The 12,840-nt window shown below is 36.8% G+C and overlaps 1 protein-coding gene across 8 annotated transcripts in view; it reads right to left on the bottom strand.

Moving 5' to 3' along the window:
* Positions 1–4,565: 4,565 nt before the first annotated feature.
* The window catches only part of LOC132121522 (rho GTPase-activating protein 12-like), a 48,013-nt gene continuing 39,738 nt past the window's right edge, over positions 4,566–12,840 (bottom strand). For all 8 annotated transcript variants that reach the window (XM_059531007.1, XM_059531006.1, XM_059531008.1 and 5 more), the window contains 8 exons: positions 11,698–11,796; positions 11,497–11,599; positions 11,297–11,410; positions 11,070–11,168; positions 10,895–10,972; positions 10,015–10,149; positions 9,097–9,202; positions 4,566–6,316 (listed from right to left, as the gene is read on the bottom strand). In XM_059531007.1, coding sequence (XP_059386990.1) covers positions 6,142–6,316; positions 9,097–9,202; positions 10,015–10,149; positions 10,895–10,972; positions 11,070–11,168; positions 11,297–11,410; positions 11,497–11,599; positions 11,698–11,796 — 909 coding nt within the window. In that variant the 3' untranslated portion in view covers positions 4,566–6,141. The remainder of the gene's footprint in view (positions 6,317–9,096; positions 9,203–10,014; positions 10,150–10,894; positions 10,973–11,069; positions 11,169–11,296; positions 11,411–11,496; positions 11,600–11,697; positions 11,797–12,840) is intronic.

Raw genomic sequence — 12,840 nt, 5'->3', positions numbered from 1 at the left:
CAACATGCACAACCTTGAGGCGGATGGGCTACAACAGCAGATCCCACCGAGTACCACTCATCTCCTTTACAAATAGGAAAAAGAGGCTACAATTTGCACGAGCTCACCAAAATTGCACAGCTGAAGACTGGAAAAATGTTGCCTGGTCTGATGAGTCTCGATTTCTGTTGAGACATTCAGATGGTAGAGTCAGAATTTGGGGTAAACAGAATGAGAACATGGATCCATCATGCCTTGTTACCACTGTGCAGGCTGCTGGTGGTGGTGTAATGGTGTGGGGGATGTTTTCTTGGAACACTTTAGGCCCCTTAGTGCCAATTGGGCATCGTTTAAATGCCATGGCCTACCTGAGCATTGTTTCTGACCATGTCCATCCCTTTCTGACCACCATGTACCCATCCTCTGATGGCTACTTCCAGCAGGATAATGCACCATGTCACAAAGATCGAATCATTTCAAATTGGTTTCTTGAACATGACAATGAGTTCACTGTACTAAAATGGCCCCCACAGTCACCAGGTCTCAACCCAAAAGAGCATCTTTGGGATGTGGTGGAACGGGAGCATCGTGCCCTGGATGTGCATCCCACAAATCTCCATCAACTGCAAGATGCTATCCTATTTATATGGGCCAACATTTCTAAAGAATGCTTTCAGTACCTTGTTGAATCAATGCCACGTAGAATTAAGGCAGTTCTGAAGGACGGAAGGGGGACAAACACAGTATTAGTATGGTGTTCCTAATAATCCTTTAGGTGAATGTATATATATATATGTATATGTATATGTATATGTGTGTGTGTGTGTGTGTGTGTGTGTAAAAGCATTGTGTTTTTGTTTAAATGGTCAGTTGTTCCAGTTTCTTTCTTATGTTGTACACAAAAGAAAATATTTGGAAGAATGTGGGTAACCAAACAGTTGCTTGTAGACATTGACCTCCACAGTATGGATAAAAAATAAAATAAAAAAAAGAATTAGATAGATAGATCCCTCTCACATTCCCTTCAGTGTCAAAGGTGGTTACAGCCCTGTTTAAGCATACAAATTCCAAAGGGAAATGCTGCATGTATGAGTAGGCAACAACCTAACTGATGTTTAACATTACAGGCCTGTATCTCTGGAGCTGCTGTTATCTTCTCAGCAAAGCTGCACTGTAAAGAGGCTGCTGCACCTCAGATCATAAATCATCAAGAGCAAGGTGTGAAGAGTGTGTATGTGTGTGAGGTAAACTCAGAAGATCAGCAGTCATAACACCGGTGCGAACACCCCTCATTTATCACATGCACACACACGCTCGCACATCAAGCCTATGATTTCATAGACCTTAATTAAAAAGCACACAGCACTATTTATAAGTGTGTTTGTCACTTAATAGCACAAATAAGGATGTTAGTTGAAGAAACACATATTATTAAGCCTTAGGAGAAGCGGGGAGTCTGCTAGAAGGCACACATGCTAATAAGCTGCTGACGGGGTCTCACACCACTCCAAGGGCCTGAACAGGATTAAACCGCTTGTAAAAGAGACCCACCACACGGCTTTCTGCAAGGACACCAAGGCTAAATCAGCAGTTGGAGACAAACTAATTAACGGGTGGAGAGAGACCGAATCACCAGAGACTAGTGAAGAGGGCATTGCTTTTAAATTACTGTCAGTTTAATTCACAAGCATGGCTTTAAAGGGGCTTTACTCCGGGTGTAAAGACTTCACTGTCTTTACTCAGGGTGTGTTTATGTGCAGTTATAGAGCTGTAGATCTCTTAGCTTCTCATTAAACTTTCGAATCCAACTCCTGTCTACCCTTGTCTTCTTTTAAGACATCTTTAGAGTCATTTTACAAAATGTGTAATTTGTTAAATCACAAACGGTCACTGGAGCAGTACCCTTTCAAAAGGTACAAATATACACTAGAAGCACTAATATGCACTTTCAGAATATTAATGTGCTTTTTAAGTATAATGTAACTTTATGGGACTAATATGTGCCATTTAGGAGTAAATAGAAAAAGGTACACTCTTAGAAAAAAAAGGTACAAAAGCTGTCACTGAAGTGGTACTGTTGAAAAAGGTACATATTTGCATCTTATTTACCCCTAAATAATGTATATTAGTACCTTAAAAGTACACATCAGTACATAAATGGTAAATTTTTGAACCTTTTGACAACAGAGCAAATATTATCTTCAACAAAAACTTGATGCAAACTTGTGCTGCTGTGAACATTTTTCTAAATGCATCGGAAAACGCATTTTATGAATAATTGGTTTAATATATTTAATATTTTAAATTGTTGTTTAAATAATATTTGAAACTTTTTCTTTTTATTTGTTCAGTAGAACGTCTTTTTAGCAAATATGCACATTTTCACGTGAACAAAATTATGGAAATAAAACCTAGCATTTTTGTTTTCTTATTACTTTCACTGTCACTATTAAATTTGACATTAAAAGACTTTAAAATAACAGTCTTTTTACTTTTGAGGCATCATTTCCCAAAGCAATCTTTGGAACAGTGCATATGTGAACACTGAAATCTTATTTGTTGGACAGAATTTTTTTAAATCTTGCAAAAAAAGAGAACTTCTTATTTGGCACTCTGGAAGAGATGCGCATTTTGCATAATGACCCATTTTTGCATATTGGCACACACACACTCTATTAAACTCTAGGCAAGGTTCCTCAGGTGTTCTGTCCTGCAGAATTTACAAGCTCTTAATGCTGGGTCAGATGATGGAGTACGGATAAACCAATCAGGCTTCACCCAGGATAGTTAATGTAAATGGGCATGCAGAGGGGTCCATTATCTGTCAGACTCGTATGATACAGCAGCTCCATATTTACGGCCTATTTAATGGGGTTGATTGTATTAGTGCACAAGAAGAAGGAACGGCCCTATTGCAGACATACTATTTCCAGCTTGGTGCAATTACCTTATGTAAATCCCACAAGCAGGTGTCGATTTAAAATGCATTGAATTTCCCAAAGCACAAACAATCAAGTCCAACCAAGTGAACTTCATTAATGCCAAAGCATGGGCAGGTATCATTTGAAGTACTCCTATGGTTACTTTAGCCAATGCCCGTGTGCATTTGGGGTTTATTTTAAAGGATACTTGAGATGGTATTTGCAAAGACTCTGTAAATGGAGCATTTAAGCACAGGAGCCTCAGGAGTGTCTCAAGTGAGGAATAAGCACAACTTTACATGAAAGTACCATCAATATTTACACAGTTGACTTATAAAAACCAATTAGAGAGAGGAAATGGATTTCGGCATCATCCGGCGTGGTTTACATCTCTGTGCAATGTTTGCATTAATGGTCAATTATTTTGCACAAGAGGTATCTTGGACCCTGATAATATCACATTCTACTACACTTAAAGCTTAAAGTAACAGCAGACAGACTCTTATCAGCTGCCAGGACATCCCAATAAATGTCATTCAGGCTGCATGCATACAGATTTACAGCCCACGAAAACAGTTTACCTTTATATGAAGCCCTATAAATGTTGTAACCCTGTCAAATAAAATAATTTCATCTGCTCTCTTCATACATGCAAATTATTCCAAGTTGTGTTGCTGTGCTTATTTCTTCTTTTTCTCTAGATCTGATAGACTTATTCAGCTGGGGTTTAACTTACAGCACTTCAGAGCGGTTGCAGAGAGCAGCAAATGCGTGAAATGTTTCCACGTTTGTTTTAATGAACACAATTACTCAGTTTAGTTGGGGCTCCAAAACGCATATTTGAAAACGGATCCCTCAAGAAGCAAATCCAGAGAAGACTCAATTATAGTTATGAAAGTCCTCAGTCTTAAACGTTTTAGGTACAAACATGCTCTTGGTCGATCTTGGTGAGTCTGTCACTCGTACTGATCAGCTGCCAAGAAGGTGCAACACAGAAAATGACACATAGAGAGAGAAAGAGAGAGAAGGAGAGAGAGAAGAGTCAAGTCATGAATGTTTTATGGGTCATAATGGCTTGATCAGATTTCCTCACCACACTTTGGCCTCCACGGACACACAAGACCAGGGGCTTTCCTGGCCCCTTTGCCCCACAGACACGCAGGAGCTTATGGTGTGCAATTCAGACACCTCTGGGGCCCTGGCTGAAGCAGAGCGTGGTCAGAGCTATGAATTATGGATATGAGCTAATTGTTTTCTCATTTGGAAAGTCTTGCTTGTTTTAGCTCCTGGATTCAAGTAGGAGTCTGATTTGATCTCCACCCAGTCACTAATCTGTCATTTTCCATGTCTCTTTTTCATAGATCCCTGTCTAGAAAAACAGAGTGGGTTACATAAAGCTAACCCAAAACCATAAAAATTGATTTGAAAGTGATTTAAATCAAACTAATCAAACTACAGTGTTTTACTGAAGCTACCGACTAAAGGTTTAATAATACAGAAAAGTGCTGCACAATCTGCTCAAATAAACAGGATTTATTAATTTTTTTATTTGAAATCATTGTATTAAAAGGAAGCAAACATTCCCCGCATCATTCCATATTAATCAGTTCCTGCTATATTGAGATGAATGGCGACACGAATACAAATAAACACTAGACTAATAACTCAGGCATTATCACTTTAATATTATCCATGAGTTTTGTCTTTTTAATAAGGATTAGACGTCAATTTCAGAAACAGCAGTTAGTCTGAAAATTACATTCAAAGTGTGCAGTTCACAAATCCGTGATGACATCACCCCTCCCCCGTCCCACCTAATACTCATTTCCTTCATCTGTACATCAACAAAATTAGATCTTTTCACTTGTTATTGATTGACACACAACTTCATCACACTTCATTATTGGCTTTTTTTTGTATAACACGTTCAAGTTTTTTTTTAATTAATCTGTACATATGTTTTCTGAATTTGGTTAAAAACGAAGACCGAGATCGCGTTTTCCATGCGTACCTTCAGTTAACACTAACCGCAGTACTACTTCCAGTACCATCCTGTCCATTTGTTATCAAGCTCCTTTCCATCGAGGGCCAGAGCAGGAAACAGGAGATGAATATTCTGTATTGATCTGAAACCCTGTAAGGCCTAAATGCCGATCTAAGCATCTCACCTTTCTTTTTCCTGTAAGCCTTGAGAGATACACGGGTTAGAGATGAGATCTCTGACTGTTCTTGAGAGCTCAACACGACACATTGGCTTCACATCTGAAAAACAATCTGGTTCTCTGCATACTGTTACACAATTCAGCACAACACGTCCATTTATTTCAAGGAAACAACACAGGTTTGACCTCAAACACGTGAAAGTCTTGATATTTCATTAAAGGGAGGGTCTTCTAATTAAAAGGATGTGATGAGCATGTCTGTTATCCAGTAGCATGAAGTCCTAAAGGAAAAAGGTGCACGGTCTTTCCAGTAAACTTTTCGGGAGGTGTGGATGGAGGGCAAACATGGGTGGATATGGAGAAAATAACAAAACAAGAGTCTATCCAATTTGAAACAGGATTCCTGTCCTAATACTGACTATTAATCATTGTCCAATTAAATCGACCCCATTATCCACAGGTCAGTAGTCATTGTCAAATAATACTGTTTCCTAATACAGTGCACTTTCAGCTTATTCCACAGGAAAAAAAAGAAGAAAACAAAAACTCTGAGCCCTCAGGAGGCCAGATACAAGTCAGTTACGTTGTCTGAATAAATCAAACCGCAAAATCAGTTTTACTTTTGTACACTTCACTGCAAAGAACTCAATCTGGTGAGACTTGAAAGTGTACGATTTCATTCTAGTCGTCAATACTGGCCAAGATAAAGTCCATTCCAGTGTCCAATTATTAGAAATATTCCCATTTCTCAAAAAAAAAAAAGAGTGCATAATGGAGACTGTTTACCATCCATAACTGTCCATCAAGCTTATTCTAAGCCAAGGAATGACGATCCCAAAAAAAAAGTAAATCTTAAAAAAACTTAAAAAAATATTAAGTGCATACAGAACCTTTCTGTATTCATTTTCTTCGCTTATATCCAGTCATATGTCACAGTAGATCCACTCAGGTTTGTTTATATACTCTATTAAGCTTGGTCCACAGCGGTGGTGCGTTTTTGTGTGATGATAGTACAGATATTAAACTTTTGGCATTGTGTTCTCTGAATTGATTCTCAGGTGGTGTCACTCAGAGATGTTCTACCTGCCAAAAATGTTCTCATACTCTAGAAGGATGAGTTCTACAATCTGGTTCTGATAGACCATATGAACCGCCATATTGCCCGTCTCGATCTCCGGCCGCAGCAGGGTTGGGCCGAACACGATAGCCACGCTCTGGGTAGTCATCCTGTTCACCTCGCCATGATCTATCACTCTGAAAAAAAGAGAAATAATAAGGGTCTTGTCTTTCTTTCCAGTAAAATGCTTAAAAACGTAACCATCATTGTAACCACACTCTACATTAAAATGCCAAATCTGCTCAATGCCAGCGATTCTGCATTAGGAAAAATATTTGCGTATTGTGCTTAAATTACACAAATACAGATGCCTTTTCCCCGCAACAGCAAAATGTCAAACCATCATTTTTCTGGAATGCTATGCCTCCGTCCTCCATTCTGGGTTACAGTAGACCAAGAGCCATTTAAATGCAAATGGAGGCAAAGGCAAATGGCAAATGTCATTGAGCGTGTTTGATATAGCAATTACAACTGAGACTCATTACAGATCTGGAATGATGTTTAGAATTAAACAGTAAGGCACACTCTCATACAACAACATGGGGAAAATAGTTCACTCCATATGTAGTGTGAAAATAGAGTTTTCTTTGTTTATTTCCCACTTCATTTTAACTTTAAGTTGATTTAAAGAAGCCAGAAGTAAGAATGCTGATAATGTAAAGGTGCTGTCCCTAGAAACACCTCCGAATTTGCCTTAAAATCATGTACATGTGCAGGCACGTCTAAATAAAGTGTTGTCATTTCAGATTTACAAAAGATTATAGCTAATCTCTCAGAGGAACCAATGGACACTTTGACCAATGCCCTGCATGATGCTGAGAGCAAAATTAAGGTAGAAACAAACAGACCTCACCAGACTGAACAAGACAACTCCCTAAAGAAAGCCCGGAGTGATTAAAGATTCATGTGACTCTCACCTGCCACTGAGGAAGCAGCTCTATAGCTCATCATTATTTTAAGATTTGGAATGGATGTGATAACAGAGGTACTGTTAACAACTTATGGTTATAAAAAGTTGCTTCATAAACCTAAATCTACAAGTATAGGGACTAGGGATGGGACGATAACCGGTTTTATTGATAACCGTGATAAAATGTGCTGAAGGTTAGTAATATCGTTTAAAAATGAATTATCATTAAAACCGTGTTTGATTATCGCGGTTTTAATAACTCGCTATTAAATCATGTCCAGCCAGCAACAGTCTGACGCAAGCGCAGCGCACAATGTTTTTTTTGTTTTTTTTCGAGAAGGAATGGCGAAAGTCAGTGACTTTTCTATGCTTTACTATGCTTCTACACTTTTCATTGTAAGGAAGGAAATGCCACAGAATTTAATCTTTCTTTAAATTAAGTGCATAGAGTTGCTTGTTTTATTAGTTGTTGATTATTAAATATAAAACTTGCTGAAATGTTTTCAGTGTGAGCATCCACTATTTTTGAACACTTTCATCTCGTTTCAACAAAACCGTGATAATATTGATAATCGTGATAATTTTAGTCACTATAATCATGATATTAAATTTTCATACTGTCCCATCCCTAATAGGGACTCCTATCTCCTTTCAGGTAAATCACATATTTTTAACATAATTACAATCAAATAATATCACCAGTCAGTGACTCTTGAATCACAACAGCATGATGCCTAAAAACACCCTAGTAAACGATGCAAGCTAAAATACACGACTCTTCAAAATTCTGAATAAACGAAAGCTCTTATTCAGGAAGGACAAATTAAATTGATCAATAGTGCCAGTTAATACATTTATAATATAGATTTCTATTTGAATTAATTTGTAATTTTATTTTTAAACTTTCTATTTATCAAAAAACTAAAACTAAAATATTAAGCAGTAAAAATATTAAGCAGAAATGTTTCTTGACCACCAAATCAGCATATGAAAATGATTTCTGAAAGGTCATGTGACACTAAGGACATGAGTAATGAATGCTAAAAATTCAGCTTTGCATTACAGGAAATAAATTATATTTCAAAATAAATTAAATGAGAAAACAGTGATTTATATATTAATAATAATATTTCACAATATTACTCTTTTTACTGTAATTTAGATAAGAGGCATCTTTAAAAAAAAAAAAAAAATTCTATTTTTCATAATTTACATTATAATGTTGTGATGCCTAAATTCACCATAAAATTATTGACCGTATTTTTTAATTCAGGCAAAATAGTATATAAATTTAGTTCTGGCCAAATCTTTTATATGAGAGCAATCCTAGTAGCAACAAAGTAAGTGGTCATTTTACATGTCAGTCAGTCTCTTCCTGTCTAAATGGGCATGTCTTGAGCTGCAAAGAGGATGTCACTTCATGCTGATCAACACTACACAAGATCTAGTAAAAGAGGCTGGAACATCAGCAACATAACAGTTGCGTTCTCTGTTTACACAGGCTGTTAACTAACTGAATAACATTCCTACTGCATCACAATCACAGACAGCGAGCCCTTCGTGTTCTCTCTCTGTCAGTCTCCTGCTCTTAATATTTCTCAAGACTCTCTCTCTCTCTTTCTCTCTCTCTCTCTCTCTGTGGCTCGTGCATCACACCCCAGTGCCAATGGCAATGCATCAGTAGGATGTGGTGTACACCCTCCTTTCAGACTCTTCCTGTCCCTCTCTCCTGCTCCACATCTCTCTCTCTCTCTCATAATGATGTAGTTGGCTAGTCTCCAGGTCTGTCCCAGTAATGGATACAGTGAGATAACTGGATAGAGGCACCGACCACACCCTCCTCACCTCTAACAATCACACACACCAGCATGGCCCTCAATAATGAATGATGATGGTTTGGAAAGAAAGGCCTTTTAACTCAAAATGACAAATCCATCCTTGCAATGAAGGGCCGGTGAGTAATATACTGAAGCTCCATTTCAAACAACGACAGGAGCAATTCCTTACCTTTTCAGGTGTTTGAATAACACTTTCATTGTTTCCTGATTGGGTTTTGGCAACTGTTTAAGCAAATCTTTTATGGACTGGACTCGCTGCTTGTAATCTGAGTGCTCTGAAATGTAAGCAAAATGAAAAAAGCAGGATTAGGATGCGGTTGAGATGCTACTGATGATCCAAGTTTGGGAATGGCAAGAAAAACGATTCCCAAGTCAAACTGCTCCCTCTTGTGGCTAATGCTTTATTAGTTTTCTTGGTGAATAATAAAAGCAATGTCCATTCTGTACCCTTACCGAAAAGAATATAAAAAGAGCATTTTGTACACTACTGTTCAAAAGTTTGGGGTCACTAAAGAAATTAACACTTTTATCAAGCAACAATTCATTAAACTGATCAAAAGTGACAGCAAATACTTTCATATCGTTCTAATAAATTTCCATTTGAAAAAAAATATCACTGTTTCCACAAAAGTATTAAGCAGCATAACATTAACAATAGAAAGAAATATTTCTTGATCACCAAATCACCATATTAGAATGATTTCTGAAGGCTTGTGTGACAATTCACTGCAATAATGGCTGCTGAAAATTTTGCTTTGCCATCCCATTACAGGAAAAATTTAATTTTTAAGTATATTAAAATTATATAAAAATACAGCTGTCTTAAACTGCAATAATATTTCACAATATGACTTGTTTTACTGTATTTTTAATCAAATAAATGTAACCTTGGTAAGCATAAGAGACTTCTTTCATAAACATTATGGTGTGTTGTCCATAAAAAAAAGCAAGAACATTTGTACAAAGGAGTTTACAGAAGTATCCCAAATTCTTTTGATTAGTGACCGAGAAACAGTGAAGAATATTTTATACTTCATCTTCATTTTACATCAAAGCATCTAACAGACAGAGAAATAAAAGTACTCACTGATGGCTTCAACAAAGTCATTAAAGGATGCGTAAGTGAACAGAGGCTCTGGAAGCTCCCGGAAAAACATCTTCAGAGCACCTGTAGTCACGTGGATGTCCTCCCATTTATTGTCTTCCAGATCCACCTTTTCATCTGCAGACAAATAAACACACCCTTCATATGATGATGGTTTGGAAAGGAAAAACCAAAGCTGACTTTCTTTTAAGGTGTCCTTGCTACAGTGTAATTATACATTTAAGTACTGAGTAATATATAAACTACATGCACTTATTATATGGTAAGGTTAGGATTTAGGTTTGGCTTAGGGTTACTTGCATGTAATTATGCATAATTAATTATTACAATAGTAAGTATATGTAATGTGTAGCACGGACACCTTAAAGTGTTACCCAATCATTTTCTACAATCCTCTGATTGTTTAAACTTAATTGTTACCTGCAGGATAGGAGATTTGCCTGACTGTTATTTCAATATCATTCATTTAGTATCATAGTATTTACGAATATTTTGAATTGGCTTTTATTTGTACATTTTTAGCTTTCAATTTAACTGTAAAGCTAAACATTTGTGGGTGCTTTTGTCATTTTAATAATATTTTTTATATATACTTCTATATAGTTCTTTTATTTCAGTTTTTGTTTTAGTAATTTTAGTACTTCTATTTAAACATATTTTATTTCAGTTAGTTGCCAAGGCAACACATTTGTAATTTTCATTGTTCCATTTAATTTTACTAACTAAAACAATATTTATTTATTTATTTTAAATGTATTTTCCATTTTTGGCTAACAATAACAACGCTGGTGTGTGAGAGCTGTTTGCGAGATTGTATCATTTTAAAATAAACTACATTCAGAACTAAGCAGTTCTTCCCTACCGTGATTGATTGCAAAGCGCAGTTTCTGTATGACAGCCAGGTTTCCACTGACTCTGTACAAGCCATCAACACTCAAGCCTGAGAAAAAGATACAGAGAAATTAAGACAGGATGTGAATGTAGTCCTACAATGACACATCAAAAATGTAATTAGTAATCCAATTGATGAAACAAACTTGTATTCTCCACATGCTCGATGCACATCTTGACAAAATGAGGTACGGAAGTGCCTTCTCTCTGACACAGGGCAGTCAAACTGCAGCCAAACACCTGATCTGAGAACAGACAGAAGGGTTACCAGAGGTGTCTTCTAACAGAACCACCTCCTCTTTATGTAGATCATTCACTAAAGCCCATAACTCCTAATTCTTAAGCTGTATGTGCTTATATCAGTGTATTTGACCTTTTATGTAGCCCTTATCCCTGACAGCCTGCAAGGTGGGTCTCCGTGTGAGGAACTTCTTCAGTTTGACTCTGGTCTTCTTCTGCTCAGACGAATCCAAACTGGAGTTCTTCACTAGTGCACAAACACCCAGATGTGCGTCACGACTCATCAAACCCTGTGTTGTCATGATTTCTTTTACAAATGTATGTCTTCTGTACCTCTGTTTTTCTTTGAGTCTCGGGGGTCTTTCTCTTTGTCGTGTTTCTCAGTTCCAGGAGACTCAGGCATGTCCTCTTCAATGGCCTCATCAGACTCCCAAGCCTACAACACATGCATTCTCATTGCAATGTACCTTTGAACATTGGTGTATGCTGTTTATGCCATCATTTTGTGCAGTGCGGTGTGTGTATTTCGCTCACATGTGTGTTGATGGTCTCAGAAAGCGCTCTGAACCATTCATTAATAACAGTGTCAATCTCAGACTGGATCAGCAGCTCTGTGCCCACTCGTGTCTTCAGCTGCCGGGGTCAGAGGGCAGGAGTCAGGACAGATTCAGTTACAGTAAAAATATTTGTAGTTAATCCTGGAAAACTTGTATTGTAATTGGATAGTTGTTACGTTACTTGGCAATCGTTATCATACTGCAATTAGGATAATTAACTGTATTATAGAACTTTATGTAATTTAATTAGTACTAAATAAGTAATAAATTAGCTATTTGTTAAACAAAGTTGTCTTCTATTGTAATGCTGCTGCCATTAAATAAAAAGCATGTTTTATAAAAGAAATAAGCTAGGAATGACTGTGTAATACAGTTATTTTACCACAATTAAGAGTTCTAGGCACTGTGATTCACATCCGTACCAGTAACTAACAGTCTCTCATGGCTTAATGTTTTATTATCGTCTACTAATTCACCAGGAAACTGTTCTGTAATTATTTTAAATGAACCAGAATTGTTAAAACATTAACATTCTGTCATCATTTACTCACCTTCATGTTGTTTCAAACCTGTATGAGTTTCTTTCTTCTGTTGGGCACAGAAGAAGATATTTTGAAGAATGTTGGTGGCCAAACAGCTGATGGTAGCCATTGACTTCCATTGCATGTAACAAATACTGTGAACTAAATAGCTACCGTCAACTGTTTGGTTACCAACAATCTTCAAAATATCTTCTTTTGTGCTCAACAGAAGAAAGAAACTCATATCTGAGTTTGAGTAAATGATAGACTATGCATTTTTGTGTGAACTGTCCCTTTAAGTGTTTCCAAAAATGTTGAAGATTTAACCCTTGTGCATTGTTCAAATTCACTACCCTTTCGGTATGTTCGGGATGAAAACATCCACTCAATTAAACTGCTGTAAAAATGTGTCTGATTCATATTTTTTTCTCAGTTTTTTTTGCATAAATCTGTTAATCAACTTCAGTCCTGATCAAAACTACCAAATGTTTTTAAAAAATCCAAGATTTTAACTCTTTAATTGCCAAGTTCATAAATGATGTCACTGGTTTTGGGGGGAAAAAACACACAAAATGACTTATTTTAAATATAAAAGTAAT

The sequence above is a fragment of the Carassius carassius genome, chromosome 39 (assembly GCF_963082965.1).
Source record: "Carassius carassius chromosome 39, fCarCar2.1, whole genome shotgun sequence".
NCBI lineage: Eukaryota > Metazoa > Chordata > Actinopteri > Cypriniformes > Cyprinidae > Carassius > Carassius carassius.
The sequence above is the reverse complement of the archived record's forward strand: the minus strand, read 5'-3'. Positions and strand labels throughout refer to the sequence as shown.